Source organism: Camellia sinensis, chromosome 6 (assembly GCF_055761805.1).
Source record: "Camellia sinensis isolate YWXY chromosome 6, ASM5576180v1, whole genome shotgun sequence".
NCBI classification, from domain to species: domain Eukaryota; kingdom Viridiplantae; phylum Streptophyta; class Magnoliopsida; order Ericales; family Theaceae; genus Camellia; species Camellia sinensis.
In genome coordinates this window covers 183,919,824-183,947,772 of record NC_138966.1, presented here as the reverse complement: position 1 = coordinate 183,947,772, position 27,949 = coordinate 183,919,824, and the positions used below count along the sequence as shown (strand labels likewise).

At 41.0% G+C, this 27,949-nt stretch overlaps 2 protein-coding genes across 2 annotated transcripts; both read left to right on the top strand.

Annotated features, from left to right (window-relative positions):
• The first annotated feature begins 75 nt into the window (after window positions 1–75).
• On the top strand, window positions 76–17,066 carry LOC114323371 (serine/threonine receptor-like kinase NFP). The gene is made up of 2 exons (XM_028270953.2): window positions 76–1,373; window positions 16,154–17,066. The coding sequence occupies exons 1-2, from the start codon at window positions 219–221 to the stop codon at window positions 16,886–16,888; spliced, it is 1,890 nt and encodes a 629-aa protein (XP_028126754.2). The 5' UTR covers window positions 76–218; the 3' UTR covers window positions 16,889–17,066.
• Window positions 17,067–20,416: 3,350 nt separating this feature from the next.
• Window positions 20,417–27,542, top strand: LOC114323352 (transcription factor UNE12). Its single transcript, XM_028270922.2, has 7 exons — window positions 20,417–20,904; window positions 21,006–21,089; window positions 21,764–21,883; window positions 22,159–22,224; window positions 26,056–26,121; window positions 26,726–26,803; window positions 26,903–27,542. The coding sequence occupies exons 1-7, from the start codon at window positions 20,647–20,649 to the stop codon at window positions 27,131–27,133; spliced, it is 903 nt and encodes a 300-aa protein (XP_028126723.2). The 5' UTR covers window positions 20,417–20,646; the 3' UTR covers window positions 27,134–27,542.
• Window positions 27,543–27,949: the final 407 nt, after the last annotated feature.

Below are 27,949 nucleotides of genomic sequence, written 5' to 3'. Positions count from 1 at the left end.
TTTATTTTTAAATTGTGGGTACATAACAACACTAAAAGGGAGGAATAATAACTAGTCAAGACAGATACCATCTAAAAATAAAAATAAAAAATAGTTGAGACAGAGAAGAGGATCCCAAACCAGTAAGAAAAAATGCATCTTGATTCTTGACTCCATAAGACTTTCTTCTATTCTTATATGATGGTAAGTTAATACAATTCTCAAAATCAAACCAAAAAATGAGAACCAAACACCACCACCACCACCTCTCTTCATTCCTACTCCTCTTCCTCTTCCTCTTCCACCACCACTCAGAAGCCCAACAACCTCCATCACCACCACCAAACACCACGGGCTACACCTGCACAGCCAACAACAACAACCACTCCACCACCTCGGCCACCTATCCATGCCAAACCTATGCCTTTTTCACAGCCATGTCTCCTGACTTCCTTGACCTAGCCTCCATCGGCGACCTATTCTCCGTTAGCCGCCTCATGATCTCAAACCCTAGCAGCATCTCTTCCCCCACCACCCCTCTCCTCCCCCACCAACCCCTCTTTATTCCTCTCACATGTTCTTGCAATCCCATCACCAATGGCTCTACCACTACAAGTCTCTCCTTTGCCAACCTCACTTACACTATCAAAAAAGATGACACTTTCTACTATCTCTCCACCCACATCTTCCAAAACCTCACCACATACCAATCTGTCCAATTTGTCAACCCTAATCTCATCCCAACCCTCCTCAAAATCGGCGTAAGCGTCGTGTTTCCAATCTTCTGCAAGTGTCCAAACACAACCCAATTGCAAAACCAAGAAAACTATCTCATCAGCTATGTGTTTCAACCTTCAGACACAATACCCTCCATTGCTGCTAGGTTTGGTTCAACAACACAGTCCATAGTTGATATCAATGGTGGTGAAATCCAGCCTTTCGAAACTGTTTTCGTTTCGGTTCCAAGGCTTCCTACGCTAGCACAGCCTAGTGTTTTTGCTTCATCTTCTGAGAAGAATGAGCAAAAAGTTCATGTGATTGGATTGGAAATTGGGTTGGGAGTTTGTGGGGTCTTGTTGGTTTTGGTTGGTGGGTTGTGGGCTTATAGAGAGGCTTTTGTGAAGAAGAGGAGGGCAATGGAGAGAGAAGAAAAGAGGAGTAGGAGAGAGAAGGGGTTGGTGAAGGAGGTGAAAGTGAGTTTGATGGCTAATGTGTCAGATTGCTTGGATAAGTATAGAGTATATGAGATTGAAGAACTGAGAGAAGCAACTGATGGGTTTGATCAGAGATGGATGATTCATCGGTCTGTTTACAAAGGTTGCATTGATGGAGGGGTGTATGCTATCAAGAAGATGAAGTGGAATGCTTGTGAAGAACTCAAGATCTTGCAGAAGGTAATTGACTTCAAAACTACATGTTTTATTTGAAATATGTCAATCAAATTTGTTTTAAATATTATTTACATCACGCCAAAGTTTAAATTAACATTAAAAATTCAAATTATGAATAGTTTTTAGATATTTTTTTGGGTATATACTATTTTGGTCTCTCTATTTTTTATTTTTTTTCTTGTCTCCCTCCAAATGTGTAATTTTTTTTTGTCTTTACATATATAAGATAGTTACTGGACAAAAACTCAAAGAGTAACCTCAAGGGAAAGTAAAGAATGAAACAATTTAACATTCATATTTTTAGATTTGAAATCAGGACTTTTTATATGAGAGTTGTAGATCCTGATCTGATAACGCACAAAACTTAGACTTAGAGGTTGTTTGGGATATCCTAAATAAGTGTACTTTTTGACTTTTTGGACTTAAAAGTTGAGGAAAAAAAGATGATTGTTTGAGATTATTTTTTGACTTTTTACGAAAAAATATGTATTAAAATATTGTATAAAATAACAAATTATCATTTTACCCCTTTGAATTGTGTGTGGGCAGACATGTTTCAGGTTTATATATATAGGATGAGGCTTTCCTTTAGTCCTTCATCGGATTGGAGGGGCTTACCACGGGTCTCATTTCAATAATCCGAACTGTTCAATGTGTAGAACTCATTAAGTATTATCTGTCTATAAAAAATCACGTTGATCGGATATCGATAGCTATGTGATCAAATCAGTTTTGTATAAAACAAAATGGACGATAAAAAATAAACGGCTGAAAAAAATCTGATTTGATCACATAGTTATCGATATCCAATCAACGTGATATTTTCCAAGCATATAGTACTTGACGAGTTTTACATATTCACGGTTTCGATTATCAAAACGGAACCCGTGGTGGCCCCCACGGGCCGTACAGCACCATTTTTTGTAAATTTTTTGTGCAGCCGATTAGGTAATTTGTACCATTTGGTTCAGAATGTACCATCACGTCAATTACTTTTTGGATTGTATTTTTTTGGTGAAAATTTATTTTTTTTATATATTTATTTTTTGAATAATGATACATTTTTTAATTTTTTTAATAACTTTTTAATTTTTTGTATCTTTTCTAGGGTATGTTAAACCAGCCCTTAATCTTTTGATAGGTTTATTATGCGGCATTTTCACTCTTTACTATATGATTTGCAACCCATTTCTCTTTCTACTATAGTTTCAAATTTCAATACATAATTCAGGGTTTAGGCAAGGTTGTAATTGAGTAAAAATTCAACAGTAATGCTACAGACCCCCAGTGACCCCTCAGTGCCACATGTCGGCCTGAGGGTGGCTGGAAACTCAAAAAAAAAAAAAAAAATTGTTTTTTTGGACCAATGGGAAGGGACCCCAGTGCCCCCACTGGGGTCCAAAGCTTTATTCAAAATCCAATAAAAATAATGTGGGAAATTGATACGATAAATAGAATTACATGAGGTGGAAGTATAATCATATTAAAAGGATAGGGATAACTGTGCAATAAACCAAATACAAAATTGCCATGTTGCAAATATTAGATTATTTGTGAATAAAACAATATTTGGGTGATGTGGTTCATCTTATTCTACACATTAAACGGTTCAGATTTTTAAAACGGGACCCGTTGTGAGCCCCCACGGGCCCAATAGTACGATCCAGTTCGATGGTAGACTGGACCAAAGCCAAGCCCTTATTTATTATATGAAAATCTCACGTACAATTGTATAATTAAGGCCAAGTTTGGCATGTCTTGAAAAAGATAAAAAGTCAAAAAGTCACTATCATATTTAAGTCACATCATCTCTCCAACACATCACTTCAAACTCAACCCAAACCTAACTTATATTTCATAAAAAGTCAAAAAGTGCACTTATTTAGATCATCCCAAACAACCCCTAAAGTCATATGAGAGTTTAGTCTTGGACTTTTAAAGACAAAATAGTGAATATCACTTAAAAATATCGGTAATTGAGAGGGTAATTTTTGGAGAAAATTTGGACCGAGCTGTAAGATGGACTTTATGGCCCTAAGTGTGAAGGACTCAGTAAAAGGCCGTAATAATATTCCGGCCCAGAAGAAGCATAGTTACTCCGGTTAGGAGAGGTGTAATTGCTTCGGCCCAAGATGGTGTGAAGCTACTCCGGTCTAGAGGTAACTTGGAGTTAGTCCGGCCTTACGGTTCGTTCATAACCAAAGTTAGTCCGGTCGCGGAGTATTATGGTTAGATCGGTCGGAGCTTGCTACTCAGAAGCTTGGTCTTAGCATACCATGGTTAAACGGGAGAAAACCGAACTAAGGATAGTTCGGCCTACTCTATGGCTCAGCATAGCCAATATTATTTCGGTCATATAGTAGTTCGGCCGTGGTAAAAACCATCCCACTTGGTTTAAGCAGTGGGGGAGGGTGTAAAGGGATAAGCATTATCCTTAGGAATATGGATCCTAGGAAGACTCTGCATGGAGAAATACAAGTTCTACTAGGATTATGCCACTCGAAACCTATAAAAGCTCACAAGCACCACCTTGGAGGAGGTAATTGAACACAATTCTTTCTGAGAACATAAAACTTTGTCTATTTGTCAAGCTTACTGACTTAGGCATCGGAGAGGTTTCCGGCACACACCCGCCGGCTAGCTCACGTTTGTGTTTTTAGGTGGTAAAGCGACGTCGTACGGAGGAGCGTGGACTTGGTCAACAGGATTATACGAGGAGAATTATTTCCTCCCCGTACAATTGGCGCCGTCTGTGGGAACATACAGACAAGAACAAAAACCTCTTGACTAAGCTTCTCCTTTTTTCAATCAATGGCACACATTGAAGAACTACCGCAGTCCGCCGTTGATGGGCTAACTCCAGACGGGGGCGCAAGGCGAGAAGGATTACCCTCTGTCCCTCCTATGGCAGATCTGGAGCCCCAACATCATAACTCCAGGAGGAGTGGCAGGGGAAGGCGGAATAACAGCCCTCGTCACTCTCAAAGTCCTGACAGGAAAAGGAGGAGGATTGATCCTCAAGCCCTGGAAGACCGCGTGAAGGAGCAAGATGAACTAATTCGGAAGATGGCGGCGGACATGGAGGCTTTGAAACGCCAGATGAAGACTAAAGATGTGGTGACAGGAGAGGGGCGCAAGCACAAGACGCCCCCTCGCCACTCAGAGAATCATAGTAGGAATACTACACCCTCCCAAGGAGAGAGCAGAAGCCTCAGGACAGGCGACACTCATTCCTTATCTTCCAGGACTCGTCACTCCAGGTCTGAGAGGACGAGATCCGAAAGATCATACACTGAAGGAAGCACGTATTGGCCTTCACATTCACACCAAACCAGATCTAGACAAACAGAGCTGCCCAGGTCATCCGACTTACGAACCGTGCTCGAAGAAAAAGCACGATGCAAGGAGGATGCCAGGGCAAGGGATCCGCACCGTGTCTCGGCCTTGCAACGGTTGGCTCCTCGGACGCATGGAAGCGTCGAGGTTGGAATGCCAATACCGCGACCGGCCTACGAACCGACGGACAAAACACTGGCAAGACTACAGACTTCGCCGTTTGTTCCAGCAATCGAAAACGCGCCCCTACCATCAGGCTTCCTTCAGCCGAAATTCACTACATATGAAGGGAAGACGGACCCGTATTCACACTTGAGCCACTTTCGCCAAGTCATGGCTGTGTACAGGCAAAACGAGGCCTTAATGTGTATACTCTTCCCATCAAGCCTTGGCGACTTGGGCTTGACTTGGTTCGAGAAACTCCCAGAAGGCAGCATAGCCTCCTGGGCTCAACTGGCGGAAGCATTTGTAACAAGATTTCGAACAAACACTAAAACGCCGATGGAAATAGACCAGTTACTCTCCATCGACATGGGTGAAAAAGAGACCCTCAGATCTTATAACAGTCGCTACTGGGAGACATTCAATTAGATTGGGGACTGCCCCACCAATCTCGTCATTGCACAATATAAAAGAGGCCTTCCAGTCGGGAACAGACTGAGGGACTCAATCACCATGACGCCACCCCTCACTATGGAAGCCCTGATGGAAAGAGTGCACCAGCACATCAGGGTAGAGGAGGACAGCGCACGTACCAAAGCAAAATCTAGTGCAACCGTAGTACCAGAAAAGAAGACCTCGGCAAAGGTCAATGCAGTAGATCGGCAGAATAAAAACGGGCGTGGCAGACGAGATAACGGAGAAGACCCAGACAAAAGATGGTTGAGAATCCGCACTGCCATAACAACGGTGTTCAAAAAACCAATATATCGGATTCTGAGCGAAATAAAAGATGAGCCTTTCGTCAAGTGACCAGCCAAGCTAGGGGAAGCTCAGAAAGATTACGACGACAGATCACGGTGCACCTTCCACAAAGAAAAGGGGCACCGAACTGAGAATTGCACACCGTTAAGACAACACTTGGAAGAGTTGGTGGCAGCAGGCCACTTGGACAAATATATTGAAGGAAGGACGCAACCAGCCCTCCAAGATCATAATAACCATCCCAACGGAATGCCAATTGATGCACCGCCTCAAGGTATTATCAATGTCATACATGGAGTTTTTGAACCTGAGCGCGTATGCGAGCTCAGAGGGTCAATCAAAAAGGCTGAGCACTTTAGAGAAGTGCTAGGTGCCCAACCTACCACCAAGAAAGGGAAGACAGAGGCAACAAACGTCATGTCTTTTTCGGATAAAAACCTGGATCGAATATACTGTCCTCACAATGATGCTCTGGTTGTCACTCTCCGAGTCAAAGATTTTGACGTCAAGCGGATTCTGATCGACCAGGGTAGTTCATGTGAGATCATGTACTACGAAACATTCAAACAGCTGAAGCTGCAAGACAGAGACTTGGCGCCTGCAGTTTCTCCCCTGATTGGATTCAACTCCATGCCAGAGTGGCCTGTCGGCAAAATAATTCTTCCAGTCAGAGCAGGGAGTGTAACAAAACAAGTGGAGTTCTAGGTATTGAAGGTTCCCTCCACTTACAACATCATCTTGGGCAGAACATGGCTACACGCCATGCGTTCGGTGGCATCATCATACCATCAAGTGATGCGGTTTCCCAACGACTCCGGTATAATTGAAGAGGTGTATGGAGACCAAATCATGTCAAAACAATGTTTCGCCACGGTGAATGGCAGCCGCGCCGCCAAAGGGTACGTTCATTCGGTGGAAGAACCAGAAAGTAATGAACTATTCGCAGACGTCGGCAAACAGGCTGATCAAAAAGCGGTGGAAGACTTGGTGGAGGTAAAGATAGATGAGAAGAACCCGGATAAGTTCTTCTTGCTTGGCTCGTCGTTGTCCAGCACTGAGAGATTAGAGGTCTTGGAGTTCTTGACCTCTAACATCGAAGTGTTTGCCTGGACACCTTACGACATGCCAGGCATTGATCCAAACTTCATCAGTCACCAACTCAATGTCCACCCATCCGCCAGACCTGTCATTCAACGCACACGCAGATCGGCACTCCACCACGCCGAAATAGTGGCAGAAGAGGTAGGCAACCTGCTGGAGGCAGGAGCAATAAGGGAAGTGCACTACCCAAAATGGATCTCCAACACAGTCGTAGTGCCAAAAAAGAATGGTAAATGGCGTGTCTGCGTCGACTACAAAACAGTCAACAAGGCGTGCCCGAAAGATAGCTTTCCTCTACCAAGGATAGATCAACTGGTGGACCTAACGGCAGGGCATAACCGACTTAGCTTTCTGGATGCATACAGAGGCTACCACCAGATCGCCATGCATGAACCAGACCAGGAGGTCACATCCTTCACGACACCAAGGGGATTATATTGCTACAAGGTCATGCCCTTTGGCCTAAAGAACGCAGGGGCGACATTCCAACGGATGGTCACCAAGATGTTTGAACCATTGTTAGGAAGAACAATGGAGGCCTACATCGACGACATGGTGGTCAAAAGCAAGGATGAGAATGACCATCTTAAAGATCTAGGCGAGATGTTCCAGATCCTGAAGAAACACAAGTTGCGCCTCAATGCGTCCAAATGCGCATTCGGAGTTGGATCTGGCAAATTCTTGGGCTTTCTGGTGACCAACCGAGGTATAGAAGCAGACCCCTCTCAGATTAAAGCAATCCAGGAGTTGGAGAGACCAAACTCAGTCAAAGAAGTACAGCATCTCACTGGTATGGCAGCTGCGCTCAACCGGTTCATAAGCAGGTCATCAGACAGACTACGACCATTCTTCCAAGCTTTAAAGGCCAAATTTGAGTGGGATGAAGAATGCGACCGAGCTCTGGAAAGCTTGAAGGAGTACATGTCTTCCCCACCACTACTTGTTACTCCAGTACCTGGTGAAGAACTCTTTTTGTACCTGGCAGTCTCTCAGCACGCAGTCAGCGCAGTGTTGGTTCGTGCAGAAGGAATACAACACTTGCCCATCTTTTATGTCAGCAAGACGTTGTTGGGAGCCGAAACAAGGTACTTGCCCTTGGAGAAACTAGCATTAGCATTAATGATGGCATCCAGAAAATTGGCGCACTACTTTCACGCCCACACCATAGTCGTCCTCACAGCCTTTCCATTAAAAGCTCTGTTTGAAAGGGCGAACTTTAGTGGGCGAATTTTGAAATGGGCAGTAGAGTTGGGACAATTCGACATCAAGTTCCAACCCAAGACCGCAATAAAAGCCCAATATTTGGCAGACTTCGTCGCAGAGTTTACTCCTGGAAGTCATCATATCTGCCCAGTCGACTTAACGGACACAACCGAACTAGGGACAGAAGTTGACGCCGGAATAGCGCAACCCCTCGTAGAAGGTAGTCAATCAAGCACCAGGGCAGACCATACTAAGGACAACAAGGAAGAGACAAACAAAGGCTCACCAGCAGTTCAAACAGAGGACGAAGGGCAGATAGCCAACATGGACCTTGAAGAAAACACCATTCTAGACCCCACGACATCATCTGATCCTTCCACTTGCTGGAAGTTATTCGTTGGAGAGATGTGGAAGCTCTTTGTTGATGGAGCATCCAACCGACATAGTGCAGGGCTTGGCATAGTCCTCATCTCTCCAGACGGCCTAGTTGTAGAGCAAGCAATCAACCTTGGCTTCCCAGCATCCAACAATGAAGCGGAGTATGAGGCGCTTCTCGCAGGACTCAAGTCGGCATACTACATGAAGGCCACCGTGACTCTCTGCTGGTGGTAAACCAAATTTCTGGCGAATACGAAGCAAAGGACGACAGAATGGCCAAGTACCAAGAGTTAGTCAGAACAGAGATCAAGAAATTTGATGTAGTAAGGATAGAGCAAATTGGCAGGGAGGAAAACAGCCGAGCGGACGAACTAGCAGGCCTTGCCTCAATGGCAGATACATCCATCCCTCATCCATTACTCATTGACTTCTTACCAAGACCAAGCATAGAAGACCCCGAAGCAGAAGAGGTATGTTGCGCAGAATTAGGCCCCTCCTGGATGGATCCCATCATCCTATTCCTAAAAGACGGCATCCTACCAGAAGAGAAAAAAGAAGCCAACAGAATAAGAGCAAAGTCGCAGCGATTTTGGCTATCTCCATCTTTGGCACTTTACAAGAAGTCATTCTTAGGGCCTTACCTAAAATGTGTTCATCCCAGCAAAGTAGAAGCATTCTTGTTCGAAATACATGAAGGGGTGTGTGGAAGTCATCAAGGGGGAAGGTCGCTCGCTTACAGGGCTATTTCGCAAGGATATTGGTGGCCCTATATGCAAGCAGACTCAGAAAAATATGTGAAGAGGTGTGAGAAATGTCAAAAATTCGCGCACCAAATACATCAACCAGCAAGAGAACTCCTACCATTAACTAGCCCATGGCCTTTCGCAATGTGGGGCTTGGACATAGTAGGACCACTTCCAACAGCACCCGGCGGCAGAAAATTCTTTCTCGCAGCAACAGACTACTTCACAAAGTGAGTGGAAGCAGAAGCATTGGCATCAATCAAAGAAAAAGACGTGAAGAAGTTTGTTTGGCAGAATATCATCACTCGGTTTGGCATACCAAAAGCACTGATCTCAGACAATGGTACTCAGTTCGACGGCAGAATCTTCAGAAGCTTTTGTGAAGAGTACAAGATAGAGTTCTACAATTCTACACCGGCATATCCTCAAGCAAATGGGCAAGCAGAAGCATCAAATAAAGTCGTCTTGGATGGACTAAAGAAAAGGCTAGAGAAAGCAAAAGGCAAGTGGGCAAATGAACTTCCTCACGTCTTATGGGCTTACCGCACCACGCCTCGGCGATCAACTGGAGAAACACCATTCTCCTTAGCCTATGGAATAGAAGCAGTAATCCCACTAGAAGTTGGCCTCCCCACAATTCGAAGCGAAAATTTTGATCCAAACTTAAATGGAGAAGCCATAGCCTTAGAACTCGACCTTGCAGAAGAAAGAAGAGAAAGAGCACTAGTCCACATCGCCTCATACCAACGAGAGTTAATCAGAAAATACAGCAAAAAGGTTCATCCAAGACAATTCAAGATTGGGGATTGGGTACTATGCAAAGTAATGGGAAACACCTTGATCCCAGGAGACGGCAAGTTAGGCCCAAATTGGGAAGGTCCTTATAAGGTGGTTGGGTTAGCAGGCAAAGGGGCATACCACCTAGAAGACAAGGATGGCAAGGCAATCCCTAGGCCATGGAATACGGCCAATCTCAAGTTATTTTACTTTTAGCTTTTCTTTTTCAAACATATGTAATTTTTTCTTCCTTCAATAAAACGAGAAATTCTTTTTAGCAGAAGTTGTTCCTTGTAAAGGTTAGCTTTAGTAAAGATTAGGCGCATTGCAAGCATTTTATTCTAAGTTAGCCGGAAAAACTAACTTAGGGGTTGGCTGGAATAAACCAACACCCTTCCTAAACCCAGGATAAGGATCCAGGCTGCAGGACATTTGGTCGGAATAACCAAATACTATAAGTTAGCTGGAAAAACTAACTTCGATGGTTGGCTGGAATAAACCAACATTTGTTACTCTTCAGCCAACGTAAGTGCAAGGCTGAAGAGTGGTTGGCTGGAATAAACCAACACTTGTTACTCTTCAGCCGAAGTAAGTGCAAGGCTGAAGAGTGGTTGGCTGGAATAAACCAACTCTCGTTACTCTTCAGCCGAAGTAAGTGCATGGCTGAAGAGTGGTTGGCTGGAATAAACCAACTCTCGTTATTCTTCAGCCGAAGTAAGTGCATGGCTGAAGAGTGGTTGGCTGGAATAAACTAACACCTGTTACTCTTCAGCCGAAGTAAGTGCAAGGCTGAAGAGTGGTTGGCTGGAATAAACCAACTCTTGTTACTCTTCAGCCAAAGTAAGTGCAAGGCTGAAGAGTGGTTGGCTGGAATAAACCAACTCTCGTTACTCTTCAGCCGAAGTAAGTGCATGGCTGAAGAGTGGTTGGCTAGAATAAACCAACACTTGTTACTCTTCAGCCGAAGTCAATGCAAGGCTGAAGAGTGGTTGGCTGGAATAAACCAACCCTCGTTACTCTTCAGCCGAAGTAAGTGCATGGCTGAAGAGTGGTTGGCTGGAATAAACCAACACTTGTTACTCTTCAGCCGAAGTCAGTGGAGGGCTGAAGAGTGGTTGGCTGGAATAAACCAACACCTGTTACCCTTCAGCCATAGTAAGGGTATGGCTGAAATTGGATTGACTGGATTAAGCACTTTGTACTCCTCAGCCGAAGTGATTATATCGGCTAAGGAGTGGTTGGCTGGTAAGCATAGTATAAAAAGCCAAAACCGAAATAGAAGTTGAAGTAATAAAAGGCATTACAAAGTACAGACATACATATCAAAACCGAAGTTAGAGTTCAAGCAAATTTCCATTTCATTAAAGATCAAAATAAGTACAAAGCAAGGACCGAAGCCCGGTTACAAAGACGAAATAAGAAAGAAAAAGTACAAAGTCAAGAAAAGAGTTCTTGTATTTCGGCGTCAAAGGCCGCATCACCATCAACTTGAAAACCGGTTTCAAGGGGAAGATCACGCTCGGTCGCCGGGTTGGTTTCGGTTGGAACCACGGTGTCACTTGGTTGTTCAATAGGTGGGTCCTCTACCATGGGCTCCAACCGAAGTAATGGGTCTGCACTAACAACCGGAATGTCTTCGGAAGCAAAGGAGTCATCAGAATCTGAGTCTTCCAGAAACTCTTGTTGCAGGGTATCGGCATACTCCGCAAGGGACTTCGGTATAAAGTAGTCTGGAGGGTTGAACACCTCGGTCTGTTGATCATGACCGAGCTTCTCAACAGCCGCCCTCCAGTCACACTTGAAGAACAGCTCCTTGGCAGCGTCGCACTGTTTGACATAGGCGTCTTCTGCCTTCTTGTAACCCTGCTTGTAACCCTGCTTTTCGGCTCCCTCCACGCTCTTTTTTAGTTGGCTTATTTCAGTATCCTTTCTCTTTTCAAGCTTTACCAGCTCGCGCAAATATTTTTCTTTCATAGCGATGGCCGCTTTCTGCCTCTCCGCTTCAGCCGACCTAACCAGATCGGCAAGTCGACCGTTCTCTGCTTGTAGCTCGGTCATTTTCTTTTCGGCCTCCTCTAGTTCGGCCGCCTTTGCCTCGGCTTCCGCCATTGCTTGCCTTGTGGTTTTTCTTAGTTCTTGGACTTTCTTGTAAGTAATATTGTTCTTTTGTAAGGCCTGGCAAAAAAAAAAGATTTCCTTTGAGCCGAAGTACAAGTTGGAAAATTTAGGCAGAAGAAGCGGACAGAGTTACTTACCAAAACCAAGGACTTGGATGTAGGCCGAATTGACTTCATTTCGGTGTTCAATTGCTTTAAGTGGTGCTCCATATCTTTTGGGAGGCACACACTCTTGGCCAGATTAAAAGCCAATAGATGATCTTTTTCAGCAACAACCGAATCAGAAGCCTTGATGTCTCGGTCGTTGAAGGTTAGCTTCGGAGCCCAATGGGAAGATTCAGCTCGGTCGGTTTGCTCCGGTTGGAGGATAGGTTGAGGACTTTGGGGGATGGATTCAACCTCATCGACGAGTTGCTGTTCGGTCGATGTAGATCGGGCGCGTTTGGAAGGGCGAGATGAAGAAGGCCGTTGAGAAGGGAGGGCCACAACGGCAGGCTGCGCCTCAATAGTTGGTGGTACTTCGGCCCTGGTTGTTGCGGTCAGAAGGGCCCTAACTCTGCTTTTCTTTGCCATCTCTTCTTCAGCAGTTAATGGGACAAGTCGTATTTCGGGTAAGGTTGGGTCCGGTTCTGGTGCTTCCTCAAGAAGGAAATCGGTTACTCTTGCTTTTCGGCGACCGCTATACCGATAGGTCGGCTCAAAGTTTAGAAGCTTAGCCCAACTCCTTTCTTGACACCGTAGTGCGGCTCGTAAAATCGCAAGGTTGGGATAGCTATATAGGGAACGGAGGTGGGCGAAATCTGCAAAAGGAGAACTGTTAGTTCGGTTAATTGACTAAAAAACCGAAATAAAATACAAGAAAGAAGACCGAAGTCATATTACCGGGCTCCCCCTTTTTCCAATTTATAGGCCGACCAGGAATTTGGGCTTGGAAATCCTCAAAGTTCCCAGAGACCTAGAAAAAATCATCGTCATTAAGGTCTTTATCCGGTGTGTGCTTAACTATCTTCTCTCAGCGGCGGCGAATCCTAAGGTAATAGACCCACCCAGCATCTTTTGAGCCGATGGAGTATTGGTGGAAAATTTCGGCCAGACCAAGGTTTAGTCCGGTTTGGTGGTTTAGTGCGGCTATTCCCATAATAATGCGGTATGTATTGGTGGACAGTTGGGTGGGGCATAACCTAGTCTGCCTAAGAAATTCACAGATCAATGGTTGGACAGGAAACCGTAGTCCGGTTTCTATTATGGATTGAAGGGTAAAAAGGACGAAGCCTTCTTTTTCCCACGGAATAACATCTTTTTCAGCCAAACTCAGATGAACGTCTTCAGGAATATGGTAATCCTTCCTAAATTCGGCCATACCACCAGGGGTCTCAACTAGATACCTATACTTACCCATCTGATGTATAATTTACTTATAATTTATATCGGTGCAAAAATCGTGCTCAGTAGCTCGGTTGAGCGCACGCAGGAGTGCCTGGGTAACCTAAGTCTGCAAAGTAGAAAACAGAGGGGGTTAAAGCACTGATCGTTGGACCGTGCTACAATTTAAAAGCAAGGTATAAGAGCCCTACTTCGGCCTCAAAAAACTGGTTCTATCTCGGTTCATCAAAAGGTTTGGTAGCTCGGTTTGGGCAGGTTGCTCGGTAGACCGGTTTAACGTCTAGGGGCAGCTTTCTGAGTTTGGTCTAAAAAACTAAGAAATCTGGTTTAGCCCCAAGGCCTAAATCGGTTGCAGTATGAATAAAATTGCTTCGGTTGAGCCTCTAGGGGCAGCTTTCTGAGTTCGGTTTAGAAACTAAGAAAGCTGGCTTGGCCCCAAAAGATTTAGTTCGGTTGAAATCCAAGGTTCCTAGTTTGATATGTTCGAAACCCGGTGATCTAATTTCGGCTAGAATGAATCAGGCGTTGGTGACTCTTTGAGTCTCTACAAGTTGTAGTTCGGCTATTAACTGAAGTGATCTACCAATATTGGACAAACAGTATCCTAGTTCGGCTGTTATGAGATTTTGGATCTAAGACTGGTTTTTCTACATAATAGTTCATACACACATGAAGTTCTACTGGTTTTTTCATAAAAATACAGAAGCAAAAGCAACAAATGGAGGAAAGTGTTTGCAAAAAAACATACAAAACAAAGATATACAGCTGCATAAAACGAATATAAAAGCAAAAACATGAAGGGAAAGTGGATTTACTTACCAGATTAAAGAAGAAGGGACTGAAGATGAAAACTGTTGCAGTATAGAACGAACACGAACACCAAGAACACAGAGAGAGGAGATGAAGAAATAGCAAAAGTGAAGGGACCTGGCCTCAGGGATTGTTTTTGTTAGAAAGCCCAAAATTTGGGCGGGACTGTTCAAAATTCACGAAGTACGAAAGACGGCGTGACAGCCGTCCTCAGCCTATCAGAATCTGCCACGTGTCATTGGAAAGGGAAGCGTTACAGTCGCTGTGATTGAAGAGACGTTTTGACCGAACAAAGTGAAGCCCGATATAAAATTAGCTCGGCTGGAAAGGCTAAAGGGTTTTTAGCTCGGCTGGAAAGGCTTAATAAACTACAGCTCGGTTGGTAGACTGGTAATCCCAATCACGCTGTGCAGATGGAATTAAGGGGCAATTGAGAGGGTAATTTTTGGAGAAAATTTGGACCGAGCTGTAAGATGGACTTTATGGCCCTAAGTGTGAAGGACTCAGTAAAAGGCCGTAATAATATTCCGGCCCAGAAGAAGCATAGTTACTCCGGTTAGGAGAGGTGCAATTGCTTCGGCCCAAGATGGTGTGAAGCTACTCCGGTCTGGAGGTAACTTGGAGTTAGTCCGGCCTTACAGTTCGTTCATAACCAAAGTTAGTCCGGTCGCGGAGTATTATGGTTAGATCGGTCGGAGCTTGCTACTCAGAAGCTTGGTCTTAGCATACCATGGTTAAACGGGAGAAAACCGAACTAAGGATAGTTCGGCCTACTCTATGGCTCAGCATAGCCAGTATTATTTCGGTCATATAGTAGTTCGGCCGTGGTAAAAACCATCCCACTTGGTTTAAGCAGTGGGGGAGGGTGTAAAGGGATAAGCATTATCCTTAGGAATATAGATCCTAGGAGGACTCTGCATGGAGAAATACAAGTCCTACTAGGATTATGCCACTCGAAACCTATAAAAGCTCACAAGCACCACCTTGGAGGAGGTAATTGAACACAATTCTTTCTGAGAACATAAAACTTTGTCTATTTGTCAAGCTTACTGACTTAGGCATCGGAGAGGTTTCCGGCACACACCCGCCGGCTAGCTCACGTTTGTGTTTTCAGGTGGTAAAGCGACGTCGTACGGAGGACCGTGGACTTGGTCAACAGGATTATACGAGGAGAATTATTTCCTCCCCGTACAGCAATGATACATCCCATTAAAAGTGGTGCTCTAAAGTACCACTAATGAGTTGACAAACACTTTAAATAAATAAATAAATAAATAAAAAAGACACAAGCAGTGGGTCCACTGTCACATCACTAGTGGTGCTTTTAGAGCACCACTTTTAGTGGTCTCAAGCATTTATTGCAAAAATATATATTAAAACAAACTTAAAATACTGATTGTTTTTGAAGTCATTCTTTAGAAGATTCAATGTACATGAACTTAATTTAAGTGCTAAGATGTAATGGGACATTCCTTTAACATCCAACATGGTCATTCTTTTTTGTTTAATTACACTGGTGGATTGTCTCAATGCCTATATTTCTTTGTTTGGGAATCTTTTCATATTAACTTCTAACTTTTATTGAAAAAAGAAGTATATGGATTAATAATAATAAAAAAAATAGTAATGAGGATTTGAATGCATCTAGAAGCCCAAAACCCCTCAATAATTTAACTCACCAAGCCAGCCTAAAATGTTCATGTAAAAAAAAAATTATTTGACTAATTGGAAGAAAATTTTATTTGACTAATTGGAAGAAATAAACTATGTTTCGTTGGATGTCGAATTACTAAGAAAAGAAATCATCTCACATTTCGAAGTTTAGAAACTTCCAATAGTATGATCTGTAGACGCATATTCATATCATATTTCAGTCAATGTAGTGTAGTCCATTCCCATTTCCTATTCTCATTCCTCATCTTGATAAAAATATGCATTCCATGTAACTTCAGTATACTTTTAGTATGAAACAAATTAATTACAAATAAAACATGCTACTTTCCTTTTGAAGGTAAACCATGGCAATTTGGTGAAGCTAGAAGGATTCTGCATAGACCCTGAAGATGCAAATTGTTACCTAGTCTACGAGTACTTTGAAAATGGATCTCTTCATTCATGGTTGCATGAACACAATGAGAAATTAAATTGGAAAACAAGGTTAAGAATTGCCATTGATGTAGCCAACGGTCTCCAATACATTCACGAGCACACGAGGCCAAGGGTAGTTCACAAAGACATCAAAAGCACCAACATTTTGTTAGATGCAAACAAAAGAGCCAAGATTGCCAATTTTGGACTAGCAAAGTCCGGTTGCAATGCCATAACAATGCACATTGTCGGGACTCGAGGCTATATTGCCCCTGAATACTTAGCCGATGGATTGGTTTCTACTAAAATGGATGTTTTCTCATTTGGGGTGGTTTTGCTTGAGCTTGTTTCGGGAAGGAAAGCCAAGGATGAAAAAGGGAACCTCCTCTGGATGAGTGTCAAAGGAGTTTTGGATGGAAATGAAAATAGAAAAGAGAAGAATTTGAAGGGTTGGATGGATGGTTTTCTTCTAAATGAAGTGTCTTGTTCAATGGAGAGTGTTATGAATGTAATGGTTGTCGCGATTGCTTGTTTGCATAGAGATCCTTCCAAGAGGCCTAGTATGGTGGACATTGTTTATGCATTGTGCAAGAGTGATGATCTTTTTCTTGATATCTCAGAGGATGGACTATCACCTCGTCAAGTAAATGGAAGGTGAGCATGATTCATGCTAATTGATGAGGAACTTTTTGTGTGTATAGCTGCATGATTTTGTAACGAAATAATTTAGATATGGAGTTCCTTTATATTTGATTACTGAACTTCGAGCATCCTTATGAGACTATCTAAATTTTACTCTAAAATATCATTAAAAAATTTATTCTCTATTTTAGGAATTACTTTTGCATCTATTTCTCGCAACAAACTCTATATTCTTTCTATATTCTATTAAAATAATATTTTTAATTACTTTAAATTTAAATATTTTTTAATAATAAAATAATAAAACACAAATGCAACAACACAACAACATAGCAGGAACTAGCTGAGGAATGCAAAGGGGCGGTTGACCGGGTGATCGACCGACTGGACGACTAGGCAGTGGACCGATTAAGCTAATTTTAGACATTTTTTTTCTTTAACTCTAGGACTCTCACGGGACATCCAGGACTGTCCGGGAGACGTCCGAGAGAGCATCCTTCGCGAAATAAAATAAGAATTTATCAAATATAAGGAAGCTACAGTGACTCCTTACAAATAGGGAGTCACTGTAACAATGCTTATATTTAGAGGGTTGAATAGGGGAACTGATAAAAATGTATTTTGACAGAAAAGTTCCTTATTTTTAATAAGGAGAAAATATAATAGAAGAGATGGGATGCTCTTACTGTTATTATTGTCTACATTGACAATCCCCTTTAGGCCAAGTTTGGGGACTTTAAAAAAAGTCAAAAAGTCAAAAAGTTACTCAAAAAGTTAAAAAGTTAACACTATTCACCAAAAGTCAACAATTACGGTTGCACAACTCCCAATTCAAAATTTTCCCTATAAATCAATTTTTACAATTTTTTATTACACATTTTTCAATAAAAAATCAAAAAGTTAACCCAAACATCCATATTTTTAACCTCAATTTTTTAGTCCAAAAAGACAAAAAATACACTTTTTTAGTCTTCCCAAACTTGGCCTTAATATGAATACAAAATGTACTTTGAAGTGTGGGGTAAAACTTTGTATTGAGATGAGGCAATTTTTTGTCTAAGCAACGACTTGAGATGTGGGTAATATGATTTCCTCCCTAATTAGCTTCCGATGCATAATGAGATAATTTTATTTTATTTTTTTATTTTTTTTTAATAATAAGGCATATGGGTTCGTTTGGGAAGTGGGTTGATATTTTAGTTTTTTTAGCTATTTTAGTCTGAGGCTAAAAAGTTGGTTTGGAAAAATTTTTTGGTTTTTTTGATTTTTTTGACTTTTTTGTGAGAGAAAGAATGTAATGATCATGGGTTGAATGTGATGTTTTGTCTTACTGGGTTAAAAAACTTATTTTATTTTTTATGACTATTTTAGCCCAAAAAAAGTCCAAAAGTTGGCTTTCCAAACAAAGGCCCTGTTTGGTAGGGCTTATTTCCAGCTTATTTTAGTTTTTAACTTAATTTAAACTATTTTGATGTGTTTGGTTCAGCTTAACAATACAGCTTATACCTTTTTGTAAGTAAAAAATCAACTTATTCTTTGAGTGGGGGAGGAGAAACTTAATTTATAAGTCAAAAATCAACTTATATTCACAGTTATAAGCTATAAGCTGTTAAGGTATAAGTTATAATCATTTTCCACAACTCTACCAAACGGGGCAGAGCCATAACGAGATTAGAACAAGAGATTGTGTGAGAATCTCACATTTCTAAAGAAATATGAATTTTTTAATAAAATAAGTACATGGTTTATCAACAATAGAGAGTTTTAATCCTCACCATTATATAGTGACAGATCTAGGATTATGATTTTAGGAGGCTATTTTATATAATTTTGAAATTATTTAAAAAAAATTAAAAATACGAACACTTATAATTTTAAAATTTTTAATATAATATATAATATTTTTAAAATTTTTGGGATATGACCGCCCCTAATCCCCCTAAATCCATCATTGCTATATGTTTATAATTGAAGATTTCTATGGTATATCTAATAGCTATAAAATAGAAAAAAAAACCGTTACAAATATCTAATGGAAATTATCACAATCCTCATAATAACAGTTACTCATTTTTTTTAATTAAAAAAAGATTATTTAATTACACACTGTAATAGAAAACATAATTCTCAATTATGTAAATTAAATAATTTTTCTTAAAACATGTGTTATAGCACAAAAGTTTAAGAACAGAAAAGTAGAAAAAAGTGTATCTTTTTTAACACTTATCAAGTGAAGTACTAGCTTTTCTGCCTTTTGTTAAAAAAGTAATTTTTTCTTGTTGTTATCATCAAATCAGTTGAATTGAAACCAAACCTTTTTTTTCCTTATGGGCAATGTTATCCACCGAATTTGGTTTTATGTATATTTGTTGATGTTGGTTGGCCAGTCGGTGGTTTGGATGATAGGATGACAACTATAGTAGACGAAGTGAAGTCAGTCGTCCGATTGGCACAAGTGCGGGTGATTCGGGCAACATCAAATTTAATGGATAAATCACTTTAACAAAAACCAAACAAGTCATTATGTAGCTGTAATTTCTTTAACAGAAACCAAACAATTAATTGTGTAGCTGTAATTTCTTTAACAAAAACCAAACAAGTCATTATAAAAATAAAAATAAAAAATTAATTGTGTACCAAATAAATTTATTTTAACCTTTGTAAAAAAATAAAAACAATAATTAACATATTGGTAGTCATTTTTTAACTATTTCATGGCAGGTTTGAAAACATAGTTACTATCAAAAAGTCAATTATTTTTTTTATTTTTTTATCCGCCTTTTTTGTAATAGATTATAAAATCAAATAAAATAGTTAGTAATTGTTTAGGATAATCTAAATAAGTATACTTATTTGATAAGTATACTTATTTAGGTTACATCACATTTTTACTTTTTTATACATAATTTCTCATAAAAATTCAAAAAGTGCACTAAATAAACAAATCCCAAACAACCCGTTAGTATGTTCTTTGGTTGGCATGCTGGTTGTTTTGTTTTGTTTTTTTTTTAGGGGGCGGGTAAGCCTCGTTTAGGAACAAGTTATTCTAGTAATTTTTTGATTTTTTATAAAAAGATGTGAAAAAAATATAGAGAGTGATATAATAACTTTTAGGTTATTTTGGGAAGTGGGTTAAAAGCCACATCTCAACTTTTAACCCACTTCCCTCTCTCACAAAAAAGTTAAAAAAAGTCAAAAAAATAATTTTTAACCATCTTTTCAAAACACATCATAGTGATTTTTTAACTTTTTAACTAAAATAATTACTCCTCAAACGAGACCTAAAATAGTAAAGAAAGTCAAAATACCTAAGCATATCACTTTAATTTTTTGTACTTATTTTTTGAATTGTTTATTATTTGTTTTTAAAACTGTTTATTACAGCTTCTACAACGCATTATAACTTATCTTAATTTATCAAATTATTTGATTCAAGTTAAAATTATTTAAAAATTAAAAGAATGTTTTTAATTTTTAATTTTTTTATTATTAATTTTTAATTATATTAAAAAAAAAAAAAAAAAAAAGAAGTATACCAAGCGAGGAATAGTCCATAATTTTCCACCAAGCAAACACGGCCTTTGTTGCTCTAAAAAATTATACTTTTGTCAGAAACATTCAGAAACGATACACAGACTTGTCAGAGCAGAGCACTAGCCTGAAACCCTAACCCTCTCTGTCTCCTCTGTTTCCGACACCACTCTCTCTCTCTCTCTCTCTCTTCTCCGCGTTAACCCAGCTACTTCCTCTAGCCGGAAACTTCCCATCTCCGGCATGGCCACCAACCCGTCGGAGGGTTACTCCGACGAATTCCTCGACCAAATCCTCTCTATCCCTTCTTACGCTGGCCTCGCCGGAGCCGAAACCACTCCGTCACAGCTCAACTCCGCCTCCGCCGCCGCCGCCGCCGCTGCCGCTGCCGCTGCCGCTGGCAGAAGTGGCTTCCAGCAGCAGTTTGTTCCGTTGGGTTTGAGCCTGGACAACGGCCGAGATGACCTCAGTGGCGGCGGTGGAGCTTTTTCAGTGAAGAATGTAAGTGTTGAATTTACCCTTTTACCCTTGTGGTTTGTGCAAATTTAGGGTTAGGGTTGAGGGTAATTGAGTCTCTCTTTGGGGGGGGGGGTGTTTTGCAGGAGAGAGAGTCTGTGAACATGGCTAGTTTGTTTCCGGCGTTTCAGCATTTGCAGCCTCACTCGGTCCGCCAAGCCGTTCCTCAGGTTCATATTACTACTCATCCTTTCCTTTCATACTCTGTTTCATATGAAATATTGGGTTAATTTCATTTCAGTGTAGATTTAGAAAAATATTTTCTTGTTAGTAGTAAAATTTATAAATGTTAAAAAGTAAAATCATAAATTTTTCATGAATATGTAATTAAATTTTGAAAATTCCACTGACATGGAATCTCCCCATATATTTATAGCGGCAGTTGAGTTGTCCTTGATACTTGAATTGAAACCATGAAAATTGAGCTATTTGGATGTCTGACCCATCTTAGGATCCTTTGAAACAAAGATTCAACACGTAGGGATTGACTAATATGAGGAAGAGCTCTTCACCACAATAGCTACATGATCATTGTGGTGAAACCCCATTTCTTGAATTTCCATTAACACAATCTTTACCCATTTGGTGTTTCAATATGAAATTAAAAGGTGACCTTGTCTCACAAAGCCAGCTCTGCTCTACTGTTTACAATTAAAAAAAAGGCAGCCCAGTCACTAGGTTCCATCACTGTGGAGTCTGGATTAGAACTTAGATGTATAGAGAGTCTGATTCCGTGTTTTGAACCTGTGGTGCTGCCAAGGCTTACCATTTAAGTTGTGGGATTTACAATCTGAATTTTAATTATGGGGTTGTAATTACCACTGGCTTGTGCATTTTTTTGCAGGCTTTTCATGGACAACCAACTCCCAGCACAACAATCACTGTGCCACAGCCACCTGGCATCCGGCCAAGGGTGCGAGCTCGTCGGGGACAAGCCACAGATCCCCATAGCATTGCTGAGCGGGTAATTTGAGTTAAATACAGTACAAAAGCTGTTTAAGGAGCATATTTGGTTGGAATTAATTGTTTGTGGAGAATGTACTGTCGATAGATGGACTCGGTATGATATGTTATGTAGCAGGAGGGGTTGTTGCGAAAAAAAATTATTAAATAAACATGTATTAGTCATATAACATATGCGTGTATATAAATCTGGCTTCATTCACTTGTGTTTTTAGCTCTGTGTTTGGTTGGTGTTTCTTATTGCTTTTCATTGATGCCTGTGTTTCTCTTTTACAGCTGCGTAGAGAAAGAATATCAGAGAGGATGAAGGCTTTGCAGGAACTTGTTCCCAGCTGCAACAAGGTCTGTGTTATTTTATAATTGCCAAAGGAATACTGTTAGAATTTACCATCACCTACCACCACTACCACCTCACCTACTCCACTAAACCTAACCCACTACACCACTACCACCTCACCTACTCCACTAAACCTAACCCACTACACCACTATCACCATCCACTACACACCATCCACTACACCTACATCTATATAAGGAACCATTTTGTAATAGACAGAATATATCAATACTACAACATCAATCAATCAATAATACATATATTTTTTACATGGTATCAGAGCAAAGTTAACAACCTAATCATTCTGCTTCACCGGCGGGCGGCAGCTTCGCCTTTGCCGCCCGCCGGACCTCTACCCATACCTTCACTCCGCAAATTCTTCAACAACACTTTACATAAACAGATCAAACTGCATAGAGGATCTAAGGCCACAGTGGAAGGTGATATGCGAAAGTCCTTGTTTGCTTCCAATCACCAACTCAAAATGGCAGACCAAGCAGCATGGTCTTCAAGGACGCACATACAGTGATTCCTGCCCACATAATAGCAGAAGCCATATCGACACTCCATGGTCTTGACCTACGATGGTCAGGCCCAATCACACCAACTGAAATGCAATATGTTGAACAATATGTCCTAGCCAAGTACCCGGAGTACTCCAATGCTCTAGTTGAAGGAGGAGAGAAGACTGACCTCAACAATCTTTGCAGTCTCCGAGAGCCATCTCCCTGACCTAGACAAAACCCAGTTGGAGCCATCAAGATTGCTTGCTATTCTCACCAAGAAATCGTCGTTTCCAGGGAGTTTTCATCTCCTGTAATCCTCGTAATCTTTCGAACCCATCACGTTCGATTCCAGAGGAGCTGCCGAAGATGATAATGGAAACCCGGAAACACCAAATGGGTTGACCCGAATCTGCCCTCTAGCGCCATTAGAGCGAAACCCAGAAGCTAAAATCGGAGTTTTGTGGGTCAGTTTGCTGAGAAGCCTAGTGATCTTGGCCCTCGACGCCATTGTAGCCATCGCTGCACTTCATTTGTTGATGATAATGATCGTTTTAATCAGTTTTTCATGCTAAAGTCTCTCTCTCGCTCACTCTCAAGTCGGCTATTTTTGGTGTTTTCGACTCGGTTACTGTACCGCTGCTTTCCTCTCTCTTATCCTTCTTCCTTTTTCTTTTTTTTTTTTTAATCACACCGCCCAACCTTTCTTTTCATTATTCTAACTTCTAATTTCTTTACTCACACCCGCCCACCGCCCATCGCCCATCATCACTTTTTTTATTGTAATATGCTGTCTCCCCTCTTTTTGGTACTGCTGAGACCCATCCTCTACTCCACTTTCTTTTTCATCTTTTTTCCATTATTATTATTATTATTATTATTATTATTATTATTAAAAACAAAAACAAAAAAAAAAAAAAAAGAGAAAGAAAGAAAGAAAAAGGCAGAAGACGAACTGCACATTTTATTCATGTCGGGGCTCACCCCGATCACCATTTTACACCACACACAAAAAAAAAAAAAAAAACACACATCGAAACAGTGGGATTTTTCTTCTCTACTCTGTCGCAGGTCTCTTCTTCTTGCCTCCCTCCTGGGCGGCCCTTGCCGGTGTTGCCTCCGTGTTTCCCACTCCACTGGGCATGATCACTCCCCCATACTCCTCCACTGCAGCATATGGCGGACCTCCAAACCGGAACATCACGGTGGCCTTCCGCTTCAGCTCCTTGTTTTCTGCCCTTAGCACGCTTATCTCTGCTCGTGCATCCTTATACATGCGTTGGAGCAGAGCCAGCTGGGAGTTTAAATGCTGCACCTCATTTGTCCTACTCTGCAGCCGGTTCGACAAATTTGTGACCGCCGTCATGCTTTCCACACATGCCTTCAAAGTATACTGATTAGCCTCCACATCCGACTGCACTGCCATTCTTTGCTCCACAGACCGCATCGGAAAGTTCAACGGGGCAAACTCCGGGGCGCTTGGTTGAGGTTCCAGTGCCACCGCACCAGTTCTCTCTCTTGTTGACTCGTTGAGGTCGGGAAAGAGGGTGAGCAGTCCACGGGAAGACGAGGACGAGGCCATTTTCTGGGCAACAGAGTGTTATAGAATATCTCTCGCAACAGAGTGTTACAGACTCTCTCTCTCAGCACAACGAAGAGTTTTTCAGACTCTCTCTCTCAGCACAACGAAGTTTTTTTTTTCAGAGGTTTTTCGCAGCTTTTCTCTGCCTCTGCCTCAGCCTCAGCCTCAGCCTCCGTCTTATAGCCGAGGCAGCCACGCGCATCGCGCGCCTCTTGCCACCAGCCGACAAACGGGCACGCCAACCAAGACACTCACGTGCCTCGCCATCATATCCGGCACACCTTTTGATAAATTGGGCACGCCTTTTGATGGCACGCCTTTTGAAAAATTGGGCGCACCTTTTGAGGGTGTGACTTTTTAATGGGTCCGACAAGACTCTGTAAACTGTCCCGACATTGATTCCGGTTAGCTCCTTTATGGGTCCGACAAGACTCTGTAAACTGTCCCGACATAGATTCCGGTTAGTTTCTACAAGGGTCCGACAAGACTCTGTAAACTGTCCCGACATTGATTCCGGTTAGTTTCTACAAGGGTCCAGCAAGACTCCGTAAACTGTCACAACATTGTCTGCTACAACGGTCTGACATGACCCCATAAACTGTCTTCTACAACGGTCCGACATGACCTCATAAACTGTCTTCTAAATCGGTCTGACACCACCATACAGTGTCCTCTACAACGTTATGACACCACCATACAGTGTCTTCACCAACGGTCTGACACGACCATACAGTGTCTCCTATCCTTTTTTTATGTATTTTCTTGTTTTGTTCCTCTCTTCAAACTCAAGTTGGTTAGTTTCTATCCTCCTTGAGTTTGCGGGGGGCTGTTAGAATTTACCATCACCTACCACCACTACCACCTCACCTACTCCACTAAACCTAACCCACTACACCACTACCACCTCACCTACTCCACTAAACCTAACCCACTACACCACTATCACCATCCACTACACCTACATCTATATAAGGAACCATTTTGTAATAGACAGAATATATCAATACTACAACATCAATAAACATCAATCAATAATACATAAATTTTTACAAATACTCAAGAGGCTTTCAGTGTTTTTTTGGTTTCCTTCTTCTGTAATTCAGGTCATCACAACCTGTATTTAGACTTGTGTCTTCCTCTGACCATGAAAGAGATCATCGGTGTTTCAGTTTTTCTTCTTCAATCTCACAGAAGACCTGAATTCGTTTGTGGTCAGATTAATTCTTTGACCTTTTTGGACGTGGGTTTGGTCTTCCTTGTACCAAGTGTGGTTGTGTAATTGTTTGTTAATCACTGTATGATCAAAAGAAACTCTGTTTTGATTGATGAAACAAACAAGGAGTCGATGAATTACCACGGCAAACTAGAAACATGATTTCTTTTTTCGCATAATTAAAAATAATATTAGTTAATGAACGCCTTGTGTTTGAAATGTCACAATGTTGTGGAGACAGACACATATGTCTGTCAAACTATATAGATAATTAAAATGTTTGTGGACATTCTCCTGGTGTGAGTCTGCTTGTTCTAACTTCCATCCCTGGCGTTTTGTCGAATACGTATGTATATTAAAGGTCTGGGTGAATTTAGATGTTTTCCAATTCGATGCCCTTTGATATGATTATGAATGAAAAATTGTAGCTTATTGCATGACTAATCACTGTTTTAAAGAAGCTATAGCTCAATTAACCGGGTATGAATAGAATAGACTATACACTGAACTAACATCGATGCATTAAACCTTTTTGCAGACGGATAAGGCGGCCATGCTTGATGAAATTCTGGATTACGTGAAATTCTTAAGGCTCCAAGTCAAGGTAAAACAGTCTCCTATTGTGTTCAAAGTGGCAATTTCATGGCCAATGTCATCATTATCTTTACTAAATTCAACTTTATATTTTTAGGAGTATTCTTGAGGATCTTTTTATTTGCTTATATGCAATTTCCTCCTAGTTTATTTAATTGTCAAACCATTAGAAATATTGTCTTTCCTTGAACCCTTTCATGAATATAATTTAATTCCTTTCACAGCCCAGTCTTGCTCTTCTATACTCATATTGTTGTAGATTTCATGAAATTTTGGCTGTCATTACTACCTTCAACTATTCTTCCGCAAAGTCACTAACTATTAAATGCCAAGGGTTAATGTTGGTAACAAAATTTGTATAGGCCATGCAAAACTAGCTTGCATTACTGAAATGGTCCTATTTAATCATGCATTATTAGTGATCTTTCTCATGTAACGTTGGACGGTTTTAGTTGAAAATTCTAGTTGAATTGGAGGGGGAGTGGGGTTGTGCATGCACAGTTTGTCTTCTCCCTTCTAGTCTACCCTATTTCAATCACCTTATATGTTTTCCCTCTTATCTGTTTCCTTTCATGTTTGCAATTTTCCATTACTCATTGTCGCCTACTTTGCAGGTTCTGAGCATGAGTAGGCTGGGTGGAGCTGGTGCAGTGGCCCAACTTGTGGCTGACGTCCCATTGTCATCAATTGAGGTAACAGAGAAAGAATAGCATTTTAACCATGCCCTTAAAAATTGGTATATTTCCTTACACATGCCTTAGTGTATGTTCCTTCACTTTTGTAATACATAGGGAGAGGACAGTGAAGGTGGATGCAACCAAAGTGCCTGGGATAAATGGTCAAATCATGACATAGAGCAAGAAGTAGCTAAGCTCATGGAAGAAGATGTTGGGACTGCGATGCAATACCTCCAATCTAAAGCACTTTGCATCATGCCCATATCACTTGCTGCAGTAATCTATCCTACTCACTCATCAGATGTCCCCCCACATGTCAAGCCCGAACCAAATGGCCCGTCATAGACGGCTAACCAAGTGCATGTGCCCATAAAAACTCCCAATTGTCATAAGTCCAACACTCTTTTGTACTCCTACCTATCATCACTTATTATATATCTTTCCTTGGCATTCTATGGCAATGCAACCTATTTCCACTTTTTAAGTTTTGTCAAACAAGGTAGGATATCGTATCTTCAACAAAATATAGAATATGAAAAATATCATCGTTTATTGCCACGGTCAAGCTATGAGATAGATTTTTCAAAGTCTGTCTCATATCCTACCCCTCTTTTTGTTGTGGTGTTGTGGGCACATAGTCTTTTGCTCGGTGGATGGTGGGGCTGGACATTGTAAAAGAGTTACCCATCCACAGGTAAATATATTGTAGTTTATGCAGACAGTTGGAATGGATTTGGCTAGTCATTTTCAGGAATGGCATTTGGTTTTTTGTGCTGTGCTGGGTAGAATGATTACTGAAAGAAACTTGAGCTTGTGTCACATCTGCATAATGATCAAATGTTGAATTGTTTGGGAAGGGTGGAGATAATCATGCCCCATAAACTTTACAAGATTGCAAGAGGGTGGGTTGTGGATACAGTAGCTAATGTTTATGTATATACAAAGGGGGAAGTGTTTGGGTATACAAGGTGCATATCATATGCACTTGCATAAATTGTTACAAATATATATAAGTTATCTCATAAAGTCGCGTAAATTCTCACAAATATATGTAAGTTGTAATTTCTCAAATTTTTATGAGTTAACTTATGTATATTTACAAAAACTCACTCGATTTTATGAAGTAACTTACTATATTTGTGAAAAATTGCCCATACAAAG